The following is a 20,146-nucleotide window of genomic DNA, read 5'->3' on the forward strand; positions in this document are numbered from 1 at the left end:
ACAGAAACAATAGAAAACTAAACAAAGTTTCTTAAATAGGTCACGTGCATTCAACATTTATATTTAACTGGTATATTTTATATACATTATATATATGTACATATAATATATATATAATCTATATATTTTGACACACTACCTTCAAAGGAAAACTTAAGATCTTGCTCCCAGACTCTTTCTTGTTCCTGGTTTCTGTATTTCCACCATCTCTACCAGCCACCTGGATTTAAAGTCACAAAGTCCACCTCAAAGTCTTCCTCTCACCTGACCCCCACTTCTAATCATCTTCCAAATCTGATAAATTCTACCATTCCATGTCTCACATATAGAATGTTAGCATAACCATATAACCTATGCCATACTTCACATGAATCCACTCTGCCCAAAACCTTTTAGAGCTTTATTAGTGCCATGTGAGCTGCATATAAACTCATATATCAGGTATTAAGGAGCCTTTTCAATTGGGCCAATGTATCTTTTCAGCCTTACTTCTCACCACTATCTGTAATCTGGTCCCAATAACAGATTGTGTAAGGCCCTAAGCCACATGCCTCTGTGCTTAGGAACCCTTTGCTCATTCTGTTGTCTCAAGCTAAAACTTCTTCTAGCCCTACAAATGCCACTTTCCCCAGGAAATCTTCTGAGATCATCTTGACGAGACATATCCTTTCTCTTGAACCTCAGTGTGATTCTTTGGCATCTCTCAACCAGAAATCCTTGTAGTTATTTATTAATTAAACGTCCTATTTGTCCCTACTAAGTTGTTTCTCATGTGGGTTAAGAACATGTCTTACTCATGCCCAAAGCCCCTATGGTACTCAGAACACTGCCTTGCACAGAGTAAGTGCTCAGTTCGCTTTAAAAATACGTAGTTTCTGTCTAAAGAAGATACTATTGATTGAGTTGCAGCATCATGGTTCCGTTTATTATACTAATTACTTTCAAACCCCAAAAAATGTCTGTTAGCCTCAAAAGCCATCATGAAAGGTAGTAATAGTCCCTCTTGGAAACAACAGTCAACAGGTAATCCTTGACAACTGGCCCATACTACATACTCCATTGAAAGACATTTCAATCATTGGTTTAAGATACTGCTAGCTGCTGGTCAAAGATAGTTATAATAAATTCTTTTGTTGCTACTGGTAATATATATAAATATATATGCACCTAAAAAAGTAACATCTATTGTTTTTAGAAGAGTTATTCTATTTAGAAGAGCTATTATGGTGAGTATGTCAGTATACCATGGGTATCCAGCTCTAAACAATGGAACCCTCAACTAAAACTGCCTTGGAAAGTAATGACACTTATTATCTAACATAACAGAAAGTAGACCAGCTCCTCAAAAACTGATTAATTCAGTGACAAAATAATATTACGGAGATTCCAGGGATTCAGGCTCCTACTATATTTCTGCTCTGCCATCTACAGACTGCCCCATCATACAGCTTATTCCTCTTGTACTTGCTGCTAGTAACATCTGAAGCTGCATGCTTCCTTGTTCATATCCAATGGGACAGGATGAAGGGGGTCTCATCCTGAAGAAGTTTCTTCTTTCACTCTGATTGGCCAGTTTAGCTCAACTTTTTACCTCAGGACAAACAGCTCAGCAAAACAGCAGGTACCAATTTGCTTTGGCTTAGATTTATAGAATAACGTCTAAAATGAGGATAGAATTTCCATGATTGGCTAAGACTAATTAATACTATTTTAGGGGAAGTGTAAATTACTAAAAGTATACCGATACTCTAACACACATGAAAAATGGGAGGATGGAATGGATATGGTGGAGCAAGTAATAACTGCAAATATGGACTGGCATTATTGTTCAAATAATGAGGATGACTGACTTTGAGAAACTATGATTTTTCAAATATAAAAATGTAATGGATTTTTACATTCATTGAGTGAGATTTTGTCACAAACACGTACTGACATTCCCCCTACAGAATCATCCCCAATGAAGAAATGGGACATAATTAAGGTAGATTATAAATTCTATGAAGTCAGAGACCATGTCCATCTTCCTCAGCACTCTCTGAAGCTTAGCAGAGGGCCTGTCACAGATGAGATATTCAAAAACCTTTTCTGCTTAAAAAAATAAAGATAATAATAACTTTCATTAAACAATGGACACTTGCATTAGAACAGGGTATTACACTGAGGAGGAGTACTGGGTGCCACGTTAATTTAACTATAAACGATATCAAAAGAAAGTTTTCACAAACCTAACACCATAGACAAAAGCCACCTATGCTCCAAGCCAAAGATGTTCTATAACCCTAGAAAATATCAATGACAATGGCATAGTAAAAGAAATATAATTCTTTGTTTTTAAAGAAGGTAGCACTCAAACCACTTGCAATTATCTTTGTATGAAAGCTGACAGTTTGAACCATAAATGCTGCTTTTATGCGGCATCTGCCAAGTGTAATATTCTCTTCTCTTGAAGTCCTCTATCAGAAGCCGCTTTAGATATTCCCACAGACACTGCACAAGACCACAGCTCAACCAGACAAAATGTGTTTTTCTGGATTTCCTTATGGTTTAAAATGTATATATATGAGATTAAGCCAAAGCTGTCCCCCTCTGAGTCATCATTGTTCTACAGACTTTCTGGATAAATGTGGCCCAGCTGTCTCACTGACCTTCCAGGACACCGGAACTTCCCGCCTCCAAATGCCATGAAGCAGTCCAAGAAACAGTGCTTCTCTAAATTTGCCTTTTTCCAACGTTCCTGTGGGAAGAAAACATTTTTTTTTCCAAATCAGCCTTATATAAATAAGTTTAACTTTATTTCTCTAGACTAAAAATGACCTTGTACAGCTAATCCTTGCATATAAAGTTGCAGGGTTGTTGGTAATTTTTTCCAAGCTGTTATTAATATTAAGACACAATTGTGGTTTTGGAACATGAAATTATAAATAAAAAGGTTTTAAAAAAATCTGTTAAGTGGTAAATGTAAATGATAATGTAAATCAACCACAGAATTGACCTAAGAAGAGGAAGACTATTTATAATAAGGTCTCAGTCTCCGTCATAAAATTGCTCTTGGTAATAAATTTAGAAATAAGACGCTGACAACCCTGCCTGTTGGAAAAAGCTGGGGATGCAGAATGAATGCATCTGGATGCCATGTTTGACAGTTTTACCTAAAAGTAGAGGACAGACTAAATGACCTCTTAACATTCTGTTCAGTCCCCTAACATCCCAATTCTAAGAAATAGCTGATTGCAGTTTTAATTTGCTTTATTTACATTGTTTTTGTACTCCTTGGAAATCAATGAAAGAAGCAATTGCCTGAAGAACATAAAATAAGTCTTCTATCAAAAATAGGCATATTTTCTTGAACATGCCCTTCTGTTTTCATGTAAAATTTATTTTAAAGTTAGGGAACTTTATTACAAAACTTTTCTAATTGATCTGTAAGTGCTACAATCTCTATTGGAAATCTGTTCTGTACTTTGTAGTCAACTCTGTTCTTAGTTATGAGAGAAATATGGCTGCTTAACTATACAGTCCTAGTTAATTTGTGAATGTACACTACTGAAATAAAAAGAAATTAAAATTAAAGAACAATGTATGCTGAAAGAGATAACTTACAGGTTTGAACAATTCAGGTTCAGGAAAATACTTTGGATTTCTATGCAGCCAAAATGGAGACAACATCAACAAGTCACCAGAAGGTATGATGTAATTCTACAATAGAAAAATCAGCTCCAAATCATTTTTTTGAAATATGCTTTAAAGAGAGTTTAGGCCACTAAAAATAATGCTACAATTATATTGTGGTGAAGACATACATTTTATAATTGACTGTGAGAAAACCTAATTTTTAGTATTTATATAGTTATATAATATTTAATTATAAATAATATAAAATTTAATAATATAGTATCTATATAATTCTGATTTACATGTACATATATTCAGTTACATAGAAGGAAATATTAGCTAAATGTCAAAATTTTAGAAAGTAGTAGGAGCCCACTCTAATGTAGCTTTTGATGTTTGATGTTAGGGTTTGTGGCCAGAGTTCTCAATGACAGAACCTACGGTGGAGGCTCAGGTTATGGAACAGAAAAATTGAATCCTGAGACAGGGACAATGGCCATGGTAGCATGAGAAGAGGGGAAGAGGGTCTCCTGTTCTTGTGGATACTGATGACTTCTAGGGCAGGAGCAGTGGACTTTTCTTTTTTCAGTCCAGCACCAGTTACTAGGACAGAAAAAAATGGAAACAACTGGTTAGGAAGACATAGGAAAAGGCAAGTGTTGTGTATTTATTTGGTTAGGTTTGTATTTGGGGTCACAGTGTTTGTGGGAATGAGCATAAGCAATGTGCTTCCTCAAGCGGCGTAGTCTACATTGTCCTTCCTGATCCATGTGATAATAGATTTTCATGATCTATAAACTATGCCAAGAACTAAAACCCATTTCACAAAATCTCCCTGTCATCACCATGTTCAGGAACCACAGGACAAAGAGCTCTCCCAAATTTTATAATTGCTAGATAGCTACCAAATTTACTAAGGTAAAGATATTTTATTAGGTAATTCCCACTATCCATCATCATAAGCCACATCTACTTAACTTTGTATAATTTTGAAATGTCCTCAAGATATTTGCAAAATTTTACTTTAGGTTTGCTTATCTGAAGCATAAACAACTTACAATTAAAAATATGTCATCTGCTGGGTGTGGTGGCTCATGCCTGTAATTCTAGCACTTTGAGAGGCCTAGGTGGGAGAATCCTTTGAGCTCAGGAGTTCAAGACCAGCCTAGGCAACATAGGAAGCTCTTATCTCTACACAGAATTTTAAATATTAGCTGGGCATGATGGTGCACCTGTAGTCTCAGCTCCTTGGGTGGCTGAGGCAGGAGAATTGCTTGAGCCCAGGAGGTTGGGGGTGCAGTGAGCTATGATTGTGCCACTGCACCCCAGCCTGGGTGACAGAGTGAGATGCTGTCTCAAAGAAAAACAAAAATATGTCTTTTACTGGTAGCTATGAGTGGAATATGGAGTGGGGATGTCATCATTCTTTTAACCCAGAGAACCTCTGTTGGCTCTAGTGGAAGATTGCTTGAGATTTGCCAATTTCAGAATCAGGAGAGCTGGAGAGACTCAAATCTAAGACTAGGAAGGTGTGAAGATTTTGCAGTCACCCTCTTACCGTTTTAAAATAGAAAGAGACCTGTGAGATCCCAATCTTGTCTGTTTGATTCACTTCTGTTGGAACTGAGGCTAGAGAGGTCCTGACTGACCCTGGAATCAGCCACAGAGGGCTGAGTGTATTTTAGAGCAGGGTTATGGACAGCACAGGGACAGGCCTTCAGTCAGGACAACCACAGCCCTTCCCCTTCCCACTGCAAAGTCCTCTTCAGTTGCTGTTGACCTGTGATCATGACTTGGAGGCTGCTGACTGCTGCAGCCTACAAAGCAAGTTAGCAAAGGGATGGGAACTTCAAACAGGTCCTGAGTAACAGAATTACCACTAGCAACAGGGAAGAGACAAGAAAGAGGTACCTGTTGCAGCAGCAGCAACTGCCAGACTGATAAACAGCATGAAGGAAGTCTGGAGCTGGTTCTGTCAAGAAACCTTTTGAGCAAGCAAACACTGCCACACTCAGCCTAAACAGTCCCTATCTTTACTTACACAACAGATGAAGCAAAAGATCAAGAGGGAGACAAAACAATTGCAGGAGGACAACACAGATCACTAGCAAAAGGAAGCTACGACTTCTATGTGTTGCAACTGCATCGCTCAGGTAGACAGAATTAAGCCTGGCCAGCCCACCTCACCTGGATGGTGTGAGGCCAAAATAAGCTTCATCTGCTAATCTGGAAGCAGGGTTTTCTTAAAAAAGGAAGAGAAGGCTTGACTCTCTGTTGTACTTCAAGAAGGGTGCTGAGAGCTAAGTGGGTGCCAGGAATGTACAATCTTAAAGAGAAAGGAGGAGTCTAGAGGCAACACATCTACAGCAGGAGGTCTGAAGCACACAGCCTCTTCTCCTAGCTCTTAACCAGAGGCTTGGTTGGTGTCTGTTGCCCAGAAAAAAAAAAATTTTTTAATTAAAGAATATATTCTTTTGTATAATAAAAACCGATCTCTACAAAAATTTTGGAAAATTCTAAAAAGTAGAAAAATTAGAAAACAGAGTTATGACACTCAAAGACAGTCATTAATTAGCTATACTTCTTTCCAGTATGTTTATCTAGTAGTAATAGATTTTTTTTGTTAAAAACAAACAAATAAACAAACAAACAAAAAAAAAACATGTTACAAAGATAAGTGAACAAAGAAAGATTAAATTGGTTATTCAGGAGGATCAAAACTATGTGTATATTTTCCTTTTTATTGTACATTCATGGTGAATAATTCTTCCTCCAATGACTCTTTAATCTTTCATTGGGTAGATTAAACAATAATTAATGTAATCAGTCCCTAATTTTTTTCTATAGTAAATAGTGCCACCAAAGCATTTTCTTCCACACAGCATTTATTCACATAAATTCCGTTAACACAGATGTTCAGATGACACAGGACATGGATATTTTAAGGCTATTAATGCATGTTATTCAACTATTTCCTCAAATTTTGTAGCAAAATGTATTTCTAACCATAATTTATGAGAACATAAGTTTCAGTGCCCTTTTATCTATAATCTGATATTTCTAATGGTTGTTTTAGGTAGCCATTTACATTTTGATGTTATGTTGACAGTTTTTCCATTTATTTTATTCCATAAACATTTATGTTCTGTCCTGATTAACCTCTGTGACAATCATTCTTTACTTAGTGATTCGTGTGAGTCCTTTAAATATTAAAATTATATATAGTTGTGTTATATATTGATGTTTACAGTATATTCACATTTGAGTTATACTTTAAAAAAGAGACACTAAATTTTGATATGGTACATTTAAATCTGTTGATCCTCTTTGTGGTTTCACTGATTAATCTTAAAATCAGACAGCCCTCTTCTTTTTATTTAAAAAAATAGGTAATGTTTTAGAAAACCATACTAATATATTAGCATGTAAGAGCTTTCTTATTATTTTTAAATGAATCACCAAAGTAATATTTTAACAATTTCTCAGTTTAAATTTGAAATTTAGTTAATATTAAATTTAAAATAGACATAGACAAAAACTTTTTGGGATCTTCAATAATTCTGGAGTGTGTGATGAGATCATGAAACCAAAAAGTTTGAGAACTTCTACTTTAGAAGTTTAAGAAAACACCCATTTTTAGTCAGTCATACCAAACCACATAGTAATCTCTTCCCTTTACACCGATTTATAAGGAGTCATTTATTCTATATTAAATTTTTATGTATAAGGGAGTTAATTTCTTTGTTATCTTTCCAGTTTGTTCTATCGATATGAACATCTGGTCTGACTCCAGGATCAGAACATTTTAATTTTTTTTAGCTTTATAACAGCTTTTAACACCTTTAAAGGATAATTAACATTCTTCAATTACTCATCTTTTCCAACACCTTTTCTGTTACTCTTTTATGGCTATTCTTGAAGATAAACTGTCTAACAAGCATATAAAACCTTGAAAAGAGAATACAGGTAGAAGTTTCAGAGTTCTGGAAAGTCAGTATAATAAAGAGAAAGAAGGAATACAGTAAATCAAAGAAAGTAGAGAGTGTCCATCCATTTCAATTCATTCCATTTCCAGGAAAGGACACAGAGGCAAAAACAAACAGAAAGCCTGTTCACACTACCTTAGGGAAGGGTAGTGACAGAATACTTCTAGCATTCATACTAAGGAACCTTGACGAATTGCCCAATAGAGGAAAAAACATGAGCCTCTGTCATTACTCAGCATAGATAAGCACATGTGAAATGTGTTTTAAAATACAAATTTCTGGGAACATATTAACTTCAGTTCAACAAGAACATTCGACCTGTTTTCAAAAACATATTCACCTTGAAAGAACCAAATTGTATGAATTTATACTAAGGAAACAATTAGTAATATATACAAGGATTTAGCTAAAAGGATGTTCATCTTCACATTGTTTATACAAGTGAAAAATTGGAAGCCACAAACATATTCAAGAACAGGGACTGGTTTAAAAATGTGTACTATATCCAATAGATATATTTGCTATCAATTCAAAATTGTGTATATGTGTTTTATTGACACAGAAAACTTTTTGGCCAGGCGCAGTGGCTCACGCTTGTAATCCCAGCATTTTGGGAGGCCGAGGTGGGCGGATTACCTGAGGTCAGGACTTCAAGACCAACCTGGCTAACATGTTGAAAGCCCGTCTTTAATAAAAATACAAAAATCAGCCAGGTATGATGGCACACGCCTGTAATCCCAGCTACTTGCAAGGCTGAGGCAGGATAATTGCTTGAACCTGGGAGGCAGTGTTTGAAGTGAGCTGAGATCATGCCACTGCACTCCAGCATGGGCAACAGAGTGAGACTCCATCTCAAAAAAAAAAAAAAAAAAAAAGAATACTTCTCATAATGTTATTAAATAAAATGAAAGCAGGTTACAAAACAATTAGCACAGTAAAATTCCAGTGGAATTTCTTTAAATGCATACAGCACTTGAAAAACATCTGAAATTACAATACCAAAATGTTCACAACAATTATCTCTGACTTAAGAGATTTCAAGCAATTTTTAATTTATTCGTTTAACTTCTTTTTATGGTCTCCTCCCCTTTCCCTATTTCTTGTTATGGTCTCCTTTTTCCCCGTGGTATAAATACCATGTTTTACCCATTTAATAAGAAGAAAAAGTTGTGCCAGTTACTATTTCTGAAGATAAAATCTCAACTCTACAGGGAGAACTTCATAGTGATTAGGTTAGGCCTTCTTACAGGAAAAGCTGTTTGTTTATTTCATTTACAAAAGAAATAGTAAATACAAGAAAAATTTCATCTTTTACAAATACTGAAAAGATATTGTGTAAAATAATAAAAGAAAGTCCTAGAACATGCCCAGAAGATGGCAGCCTGTGCATGTTTCTGGGGTTGCCCCACTACTGAGATAGTCATGAGCAACTGCTAAGGCTTGCAAAAAGCCTGGATATACTTAAGCCTCATTGTCCTCTAAAAGAAAGCGTGGATGTAAAGAGGTAGAGGTAACAGACTATTAATTTTTTAAATAATTTCATGAATTGTTTTAGATAGCTATCCTTTTTAATTAAAAAAAAATTCTATTGTGAAATTCCGAGTTGTTGGTGCTATAAAATAGTTCAGTACTGTATTGTAACAGGGTTATATGCAGTGAATAATAAATGTGTTTATGGCCTGTGGCTAGCAATCTACTATTAAAACATAATTCAATGATAATCATTAAAAAAGAATGTATGTGTAAAAAGATGTAAATAATTACCACAGTAACGTAACTACAAAGTAAAACTGTCTAAATTCCGAAGACCCAAAAATCACTAAATATTTATGCTATCAAGAAAATGGACTATTATGTGACCACTGAAATAAACACGAAAACTCTCTAGATGCATAAAAAGTGAAGAATTCGTGTTAAAAAATGTTTAATGACAGATTTACACTGTGCTGAAACTTTGGTTACTGTATTAATGTCATACAAAGAGAATATTAGATAATTCTGGTAGTACATTTAAGAGGTTGTGGGGTTGGGTGATTGAGCATGCAAGAGTATACATGTGTGTGCATGTGTTTGAGCATGGCTGTCTCTTCTGGCAAAGTTGTCAAAATAAGTAAAATTACTTTTGAAAAAAAACGAAAGGTTAATAGCCCCAACAAAAGTTACAACTCCCTTTTTAACATAATCCTGCAAAGATTTGAGATTAAAAGACCCTAGAAGAGCTACTTGTAGGTTGCAGTGAGCTTAGATTGTGCCACTGCACTCCAGTCTGGGTGACAGAGTGAGATCTGGTCTAAAAAAATTTTTTTTCATTAAATTAAATTAAAGCATGTACTGTGGCAAGCCCACAAAAACTAAATGCTCTAATTTACATAAGATCAGTTAAATAAATCATGCCTATTTTGGAAGGAAAATGTTCAACTTTTTAAAAATTTGGATTTTTATTTGTGTTCTATTACAAACTTTCCTCGGTCTGAGTCCATGCACTCTCAAGCTGCATATAAAAAAGCAAACAATAGTAGAGGACTGACTAAATGTGATCCATCTGGATAATGCAGGCCCTAAGTCAAACAATTTCAAAAAAATAATTTGGGGGGGAACTAGGACAGAGACAGCAGGGGGTGGGGAGTTGCGGAGGGATAACACGGGGAGAAATGCCAGATATAGGTGATGGGGAGGAAGGCAGCAAACCACACTGCCATGTATGTACCTATGCAATAATCCTGCATGTTCTTCACATGTACCCCAAAAACTAAAATGCAATAAAATATATAAATATATATATATATATATATATATATATATATAAATTTGTTATGCCATATTGATTCACAAATATTTAACTAAGTCTGCCATGTGCACATACCTTTTCATGGTACACTTGAAAATTTGCTCCTACTTTGTCCATAGAAAATCCTCTCACCCTCATTCAGCTGTTGCCTCCTAATATAAATTGAGATTATCCAAGATATTCTTCTTATCTGTTCCCATATCTGCAATCTGTGGACTGAAATTGTCTTCTAGCTATCCAAAATAACTTTTTTCACATCCTGAATTCCTTAGCCCATTGCTGCTAAGAAATTCTTTTTGGTTGAATCAATAGACAAGAGGCCATTCAATTCACCTACCTGATTTAAATAGGATAATGTTGATTTTGATACAGAATCAGTTGGCCAGAACGATTATTAAAGGGTTACTATGTTTTACTTAAAATACTTGCCATTAGGTAAATATCTATATTAATGAAACATTGCTGCACAACTCTTATTAGTAACTTGTTCTAGGGTCATTTAGTGCTTAATGGAATTCAAGAAATTACATAATATCTGCTATAAAAATTCTAATGACATTTTTACAGAAATAGAAAAACACATATGAAACTATAAAATACCCTTGAACAAAGCATAAACCTGAAGCATCATACTATTTGACTTCAAAATATACTATAAAGCTATAGCAGGCAACAAAATAAATAAATAAAAAGCTATAGCAATCAAAACAGCATGGTACTGGCATAAAACCAGGCACATAAATCAATAGAACAGAATAGGGAGCCCCAGAATAAATCCATACATTTGCAGTCAATTGAATTTCAACAAAGGTGCCAAGAACTTACAATGGGAAATGGACAGTCTCTTCAATAAAGGATGTTGGGAAAACTGGACATCCACATTTATAAGAATAAAATTAGACCTGTATCTCACTCCATATACAAAAATCAACTAAAATAGATTAAAGACTTGAAAGTAAGACCTAAAACTGTAAACTGCCAGAGGAAAACATACGGGAAAGGCCCTCATGACATTGATCTGGGCAACAGTTTTTTGAATATGAACCCAAAAGCACAGGTAACCAAAGTAAAAATTTAAAAATGGGATTACATTAAACTAAAAAACTTATGTATAGCCAAAGAAACAATCAGCAGAACGAAGAGACAATCTAATCGAGCAAAATTTTTACAAGCCATACATCTGACAAGAGGTTAATATCCAAAATATATAAGGAACTTAAACAACTAAAGAGTAAAAAACAAAAATATAAAAGCTATTTTTTTAAATGGGCAAGGAATCTGAACAGACATTTCTCAAAATAAGACATACAAATGGCCAACAGGTATATAAAAAATGTTCAGCATTACTAATCATGAAGGAAATGTAAATTAAAAACACAAGGATATATCATGTTGTATCGGTAGAATGGCTATAGTGAAAAGATGAAAGATAATTATTGAAGAGGGTGTAGAGAAAAGGGAACCCTTGCACACTATTGGTGGGAATGTAAATTAGTATATCTATATGGTAAACAGTATGGAGGTTCCTTAAAAAATTAAAAACAGAACTACCATATGATCTATCAATCCCACTACTGGGTACATATCCAGAAGAAATAAAATCAGTATGTTGAAGATGTTTCTGCACTCCCATGTTTACTGCAGCACTATTCACAATAGTCAAGGTATGGACTCAATCTTAAGTGTCCATCAATGAATGAATATATAAAGAAAATGTATATATATACAATGGAATACTATTTAGCCTTTAAAAAGAAGGAAATGCTCACATTTGTGACAACATGAATGAACCTGGAATATATTCTATTAAGTGAAACAAGCCAGGAAGAATGACAAACCACATATAAGTGTATTTTCACTTATATGTCGAATCCAAAAAGGTGACCTCAGAAACAAAGTAGGATGGTAGTTACCAGGAACTGAGGGGTAATGAAGGGGTGTGGAGGAGAAGCTGGGGAGATATTAGTCAAAGAAATACAAAACTTCAGTTAGGAGGAGTAAGTTCAAGAGGTCTATTGGATAACATGGTGACTATTCTTACTAACAACATAATGTTTTCCTGAAAACTGCCAAAAGAATAGAGTTTTAGTGTTCTCATATAAAAAACTGATAATCATGTGAGATAATGCATATATTAGTTTGATTTGGCCATTCCACAATGTACACATATTTCAAAACCACATGTTGTACAAGACAAATATATAAAATATTTGTCAAGTAAAAATAAATCAAGATAAGTCAATCTGAAAAATATATGTGGGCAAAATGTGTACTTTTTTTTTCTAGAAGGTTTATTAATTTAAAACAAAACCAAAGCTTACCAAAATTTCAACAGGTTCCACCACTTTTCTAGTAATGACACCAGGGGCTCTTAAACGAATGGTTTCCAAAACACACCATTTAATTAGAAGGAGTTTCTCCAGGTCATCCTCAGACACTTTAATCTTACGTTTGCCTGTAAATAACAATAATAATAATAATAATAATGAGAAAACAATAGATAGACTACAGAGGCCAGAAAGCGATTTCATGTAAGCTCATCAACAGAGGTTAGATGTGGCTTCTGACAGCAAGTAAAGGGTTCCTATTACCATTACTTTTTACATATCAAGTTTAGCCATTGACTGCCTCTTTTTCTTTTCTTTTTTTTTTTTTTTTTTTGAGACAGAGTCTCACTCCATCACCAGGCACCAGGCTGGAGTGCAGTGGCAATCTTGGCTCACAGCAACCTCCGCCTCCCGGGTTCAAGCAATTCTCCTGCCTCAGCCTCCCTAGTAGCTGGGACTACAGGCACTCACCACCACACCCAGCTAATTTTTTTGTATTTTTAGTAGAGACAGGGTTTCACTATGTTGGCCAGAATGGTCTTGATCTCTTGACCATCCACCTGCCTGGGCCTCCCAAAGTGCTGGGATTACAGGTGTGAGCCACCACGCCCAGCGGACTGCCTCTTTTTCTTTATCACTTTCCTCTTGACCAGGTAAAAAACTAAGCCAGTGTTGATTACTGTAATGTGATGAACTGGTATTCAAGTTAGGTTCCCACAGTCTTACAGCTATCAAATAACTGAGATAGTCCTTGTCAGAAAGGTTTCACTCATCTTATTCTTGTCCAAATTCTCATTCCACTTATGTAGAAAGCAATAAAAGACTGGCATCAAAAGCACAAAGAAAAAGACATGAGAAGCCACCTGGCCTTTTTCTTCTGCTCTTTCCCATTCGATTTGCTGGGGTTTTTTGTTTGTTTTTGTTTTGTTTTGTTTTTTACTAAATCATTCATTTCAAAATACAATTGGGAAAGGAGCAATGGCCACAAATATCTGAGCTCGAAGAATGAAGACACCCTCTAAACACAGGTGCGTCAAACTTTCCTAACGTGATTGCATACTTCATTTGATCTTAGATTGAAAACACCTGAAAAAGGGGGCCCATCAACCATCAACCTTTGTACCATCTAAAGTAATGGCAGCAACTTTCAGTCAAATTAGACAGTTTAGTTAACAATATTTCAAATAAAATGTTTGCATTTTGAAAATTACTTGAAATAACTGAGCTTTCAATTTGTTTTTGACAGTATTTGCTTAAGAAAAGTCAACAATATTGTCAGTTTAATTAAGTCAATGTATTTCTCCTTTTCACATTAGCTTTCAGACCATCTTGGGAATGAGTGGGTGAGAGTGGAACTAGGGTCTCCAGCCATGTCTCTCTTTGACTCTGGATGAGGCTTGTTCAAAAGCAAGCCCATTCTGCAGGAAAAGGTTTGTTAGGTGCTGCCTGGGAAATCTTTTCTGTCAGTATAGATAGAATTCCTAAGGAGTCAGAAGCAAACACCTTTGGTTAGTAAAGTCTAGGAACCTAGATTCTACCTGGTTCTATTAATGTCCATAGGGGTTTCTGTGAACTCCATTCAAGCTGACAGATAATCTTAAGAACCAAGTAGGGACCAGGAGCTGAGACAGGCTTTACCAGCATTACAATAATTAAGGCACAGCTCTTGCTTGCAATACACTTAGTCTACTAGGAGGTAAGAGACAAGCACACCGTCAACTAGTACATCATGCAGGCAAGGAAACTATTCTGTGAGATGTAAAATATTCTAAGGTAGTTAAAAGCAGGTAGGGTTCACAGTCAACTAGATGAAAAACAAAATATTTTATGAATATCTTTCTCTAAAACTACAAATATGATTAGTTCCTTGCACAAAGTCGACCCTAGTAAATATAAATTAAATTAGCAAATGTCCAACTTCAACATAGGGAGACAAGTGGGTGTATATTTTAGGCGAAGGGGAAGGACAAAAGACTGTAGACAACATGAGTATGTTTAGAAAATGGCAATGGGTCCAGTTTGCCCAGAAGGTGGAACATATGTGATGGAACTGTGAGAGATCCACTAAGGCCATACTATAGATGATCCTCAATGCTATCCCCGAAAGACTGGAGGCTAGAGAATTTGGCAACTTCCTGTCTTAGGCTGAGGGAGGGTTAACACCTCAACAATGAAACAGTGATATACAGCACTATTCTCTATCAAATTAAGACCCTCCACTTATTTGTTCTGATCTGAGCAATCTAATATTAAAAGGAGATAAGCACTCTTATAGGATTTTTGTTGCAATCTTTGCAGGCATTGCCTAACAAAACTGTTGCTTTTGTTTTTTCAAAACAAAGATAGGAAAATAACAGGTATGCATTCTGCATCTTCACAACCTAAATGCCACAGTGTTTCCAAATTGTGTTCTATGAAATATTTGCAAGGTGTCAAATGTGTGAAGGAAGAATAAAGTTCCATGGGCAACCAAACATGAAAAATGATACATGTTATTGGTGATTCACTTGACACGTTAGTGTATTACAGGCTTTGAGAAATCCTGCAATAAAACAGTTATTTACACTGATATTCCCAAACTTTTCATAACATGGATTCTGTCTTCTACCAGTATCCATGCAAACAAATCATTAGCTACATAAAAGGTAACTATCTATATAAATTAGGATATAGGTTATTTTCCAGGCAACCCTCCAAAAAAGCAAACCCTGTTCTTAATGGGTCTGGGGATTACTAGCACATGACATAACCTTTTGTGCATATGGTGTAATCTATGAGTAGTTATTAAGAACTAAAACATGGGCCGGGCGCGGTGGCTCACACCTATAATCCCAGTACTTTGGGAGGCCAAGGAGGGTGGATTATGAGGTCAAGAGATCGAGACCATCCTGGTCAACATGGTGAAACCCTGACTCTACTCAAAATACCAAAAAAAAAAAAAAAAATTAGCTGGGCATGGTGGTGCATGCCTGTAGTCCCAGCTACTCGGGGGGCTGAGGCAGAAGAATTGCTTGAACCCAGGAGGCGGAGGTTGTAGTGAGCTGAGATCGCGCCACTGCACTCCAGCCTGGGTAACAAGGGTGAAACTCCATCTAAAAAAAAAAAACAACTAAAACATGATCACAAACTGAAAACTGTCTTGATATACAATAAAAAGACAGGGGCACCATAAATTCTACTTACTTTACATTTTCCCCAAACTATCCAATATTTTCCAAGCTAATTCAGAAAAATAATTTAGAAAAGCCATGGCTGGAATTCTTTATTTGAAAAGTCGCTGAGATTTCACATATGTAACAGATATCATTGCTAAATCAAACAGACAGATGTCCATTTGGTATTCACTGGAGAACAAAGTTCTAAGGGGATACAAGAAACTTAAGTTTTGGAGATCTTTACCATCAAAAAGACTATATGATGTGAAATTAAAGAAAGAATAAGTGGTTTGTCCAGACAGTGCTGTAAAGAGAAATTCAGAGGTTCTAATTTTTGAATTAGTTTATGAATGACACACAAACTTAGAGTGGTACCTAGTATGTAGTAAGTGTTCAGTATAAGGTGATGCTGATTTATTTGTTATTTATTATTACCATTACTATTAGTGTGAATTTAATCTTGACTCTTTAGAAACCACACCATCCTAACCTACTTTTATTCCATAGCTAATAAAGTTATTCTTTTTCCTGAAGCACTTATTGGGAGAAAATCTACAGATTGGTGTGTGGGGTTGCACATCCAACATGAATTGAGTACCAGGTCTGAGGAATTCCTTCGATCACTCGTTATAGATATCTGCTGAGACTGAGACTCTATAGGTAGTTTGCAAGTGCTCAGTATGAAGATGTAGGACATGTCTCTGGCTCTGAATAGTCTGATGGAGAAGACAGAAAACTAAAAGTGGTTAATGTGATAAGCGCTATGACATTAAAGTGTGCAACTTGCTATGGGAGCACAGTGGTGACAGTGATCAGACAGGGGAGGGAGGTGTCAGAAAGGCTTTTGAGAAGAAAAAATCTGAAGAAAAAAATCAGATATACAAAAATAAGGAGCATGTTCAGATAACAGGAATTTAGTGTGAAATAGAGTCCGGTGCAGAAAGTAACTAGGTCAATCAACTGTAGGTGCAGGTCAGAACAAGCTGTTGCACTGGTTCTTGCCGGGTTGGTAATGGATCTACCCTCTCTTCCAAGGGTGTTCCACTGAGGTTCCAGTCTGCTCATACCAGGTGAATCCACAGATAACAGGAGGCAGCTTTCCCACTATCCAACTTCTGAATGTGTCCCAACAGTTCCAGGTGTCAGTTCTGGGCCCTCTTCTCTACATTATCCTCTGGGAGAACTCAAACAAATCCTTTCCTATAAAATAACATCAGTGGACTAGTGACACCCACAATAATGTTTTTTGCCTTGATCCCTTTTGTGAGTTCCAGATTATTTTTATCCAGCTGGCTTCTCATTGGCTTTGTTTGCATGCCTAAAAGGCATTTCAAAGCAGACGTCGGCCTACACAGAATTCTTCACTTGTCCTATTGAAATAAAGCCTTTCTCCCCTTCGTCTTGCCATTGCAGAAAATGGTAACAATGTTTACCCAACTGCTCAAGTTCAAACCTAGAAATCGTCCATTATAATTTCATTTGATGTTGTGATATGTGGCTTCTAGCATAGAGCTCCTAAAACCTCTGCAATTTCTTGGATGATATGGGAGAAAAGAGCATCTTTTGGTATTCATACATAATAATCAATCTCCTTTCTTTCTTTTATTTTCTCTCTCTCTCTCTCTCTCTCTCTCTCTCTCTCTTTTTAGATGGAGTCTTACTATGTTACCCAGGTTGGAATGCAATGGAGTGATCTTAGCTCACTGCAACCTCTGACTCCTGGGTTCAAGCGATTCAGCCTCCTGAGTAGCTAGGATTACTGGCAAGTGCCACCATGCCCAGCTAATTTTTTGTATTTTTAGTAGAGTCAAGGTGTTACCATGTTGGCTAGGCTGGTTCAAAATCCTGAACTCAAGTGATTTGCTGGCCTCAACCTTTAAAAGTGCTGGGATTATGGTGTGAGCCACCCTGCCCAGCCAATAAGCCCCTTTCAATCACACCTGACTATGCTAATAAAGTTAACTTTTGGAGGTTGGGGCCTAGTTGTCAAAGGAACCAACCATGAGATGAGAGGGTTGGAACTGTCAGCCCCATCCCCAGCCTCTGGGGAGGGGAGGTGGGCTGGGGATTGAGCTAATCACCAATGGAGAATGAATTAATCAATCTTGCCTTTGTAATGTGACTTCCATAAAAACCCTAAATAAAGGGGTTCAAAGAGCTTCTGGGTTGGTGAACACATGCATGTGCCAGCAGGTAACACACCCAACTTCAGAGAAAGAAGCGCCTATGCTCAGGAGGCTTCCAAATCTTGCCCTATGTACTTCTTCACTTGGCTACTCATGTGTACAGTTTCTAATAACCTTTATAATAAATCGGCAATAGTAAGCAGGGTGTTTCCCTCAGTTCTGTGAGCCTTGACAACAAATTATCAAATCTAAAGAGGTGGCTGTGAAAAACCCCCGATTTGTAGACAAGTTGGACAGAAGTGTGGATAACCTGGGGCCACACTAATTTCAATTGGCATCTGAAGGTGGGGAGAGTCTTGCAGGACTGAGCTCCTAACCTGTGGGTCTGTGGTAATGTCATGCAGTTAGTGACAGAATTGAACTGGTCATCCAATTGATGTCTGAAGAGAACTGGAGAATTGTTCGGTGTGGAAAACCCACATATTTGGTGTCAAAAGTGTTATGTGTAGAGAAACCGTTTACCTTTGTCTTTCCTTTCCCTTTTACTTCCTTAACCATTCAGCAAAATTTATTTTTATCTGCAAACTACATCCTACTTCCAGCCACATCATTCCATCTCTACTGCTACCACTCTTGTCCTAGCCATGAATATTTCCCATCGGGTCCAGGGTGACAGCCTTCATTATGCTTCCTGTTTCCACCTGGCTCCTCTACAATCCCTTTGTAAATAAGACCACGTCAGTACCATCTCAGGACCCAGGAATGGCTTCAATATTATTTAGAATTAAATTCAACTTTCTCACTTTGGCATAAAGCCATATCTATCCTTCTAGTCCCATCTCACAGTGAATCCTGGTGGCTATGCAACCTTTGTAAATTATCCAATCTTGCTGTGCCTCAGTTTGCTTACCTAAAAAATGGAAATATTGAAAGTTTGTGCCCGATAACGTTTGTTGTAAGGATTAAAAGCATTAATACATGTAAAGCGCTTACAACTATAATTGGCACATGGCAAAATCTCAGGTTACTTATTATTATTATTATTATTTTAGAGACGGGGTTTCACCATATTGGCCAGGATGGTCTCAAACTCCTGACCTCAGGTGATCCTGCCACCTCGTCCTCCCAAAGTGTTGTATTACAGGTGTGGGCCACTGTGCCCAGCCTCAGGTTGCTCATTACTATTATCTCCTCTGCCTTTTCCAGCTATTTGAATGGCTGGCTCCCTTTCACCTTTTAGCTCGAAGCTAAAATTTCTCCTCTGCAGAAACCCTTTCCTGACAACCGCAACTAATTTCTCCCTAATCACTATTATGTCATTCTATTTCCTTTATAGCTCCAATTAATATGTAAAATAACCTAGGATCCCCCAAATAGGATGTGATTAAATGCGTTTCAGAATCTCATTCCATCTATTCCTTGATGTATATCCGGTATGTAACACAGTGCCCAGCATATAGTAGGCACTCTGTATATTTTTATTGAATAAATGAATGGATGGATGAATAAATGAATGAATGCCTGTCTAACACAGTAGAAGGGGAGGTTAATTAGGAAGCATTTAATTTTTGTGACAGCAATGAGAGGTATGTAGAGAAGTCAAATTTGAAAGACGTTTCTGAAGAAGAACGTAAAAATCTTTAGGCAAAAAAGAGTTTGGTAAATACCTGATATATACCAGAGCGGTGGTTCTCAAACCTTAACCATGCATCAGCATCACCTGGAAGGCTTGTGAAAACACAGATTGCAGGGATCTGAAAGTTTCTGACTCAATAGGTTTGATGTGAGGCCCAAGAGTTTCCATTTCTGGAAAATTCCCAGGTGATACTGACGCTCCTGGTCCAGGTACCACACTTTAAGAACCACGGTACTGAATTAAAAGAGGTAGAAGACATCCTTGGATTTTATTATTAGACAGTCTAGGCTTAAAGCAGTTATTATTGCCAGCTTTTAAATTATCTTTTCTATTTTATAAGATGTATGTAAGTATACTTAGTGGGTAAAAAAAAATATGATTTGAATCAAAAATCCTGACTGGATATATTGACACTTAAAGCCAATAGCTTTTATTAGCATGAACATATAAAATGGGGGGAAAAAAGCTTTATTTTTTCTCCTGAACAATAAAACTAGATAATGTGTCTATGGC

The 20,146-nt window shown here is 36.5% G+C and overlaps 1 protein-coding gene across 1 annotated transcript in view; it reads right to left on the bottom strand.

Moving 5' to 3' along the window:
• The window catches only part of LOC116565785 (24-hydroxycholesterol 7-alpha-hydroxylase), a 101,269-nt gene that overhangs the window by 33,845 nt on the left and 47,278 nt on the right, over positions 1-20,146 (bottom strand). Inside the window, exons 8-10 of the mRNA XM_032299602.1 lie at positions 12,711-12,844; positions 3,604-3,699; positions 2,649-2,737 (exon numbers count right to left, since the gene is read on the bottom strand). Of these exons, the coding sequence (XP_032155493.1) occupies positions 2,649-2,737; positions 3,604-3,699; positions 12,711-12,844 (319 nt within the window). The remainder of the gene's footprint in view (positions 1-2,648; positions 2,738-3,603; positions 3,700-12,710; positions 12,845-20,146) is intronic.

Source organism: Sapajus apella, unplaced genomic scaffold (genome assembly GCF_009761245.1).
Source record: "Sapajus apella isolate SASKATOON/1434 unplaced genomic scaffold, GSC_monkey_1.0 scaffold41, whole genome shotgun sequence".
Classification (NCBI taxonomy): domain Eukaryota; kingdom Metazoa; phylum Chordata; class Mammalia; order Primates; family Cebidae; genus Sapajus; species Sapajus apella.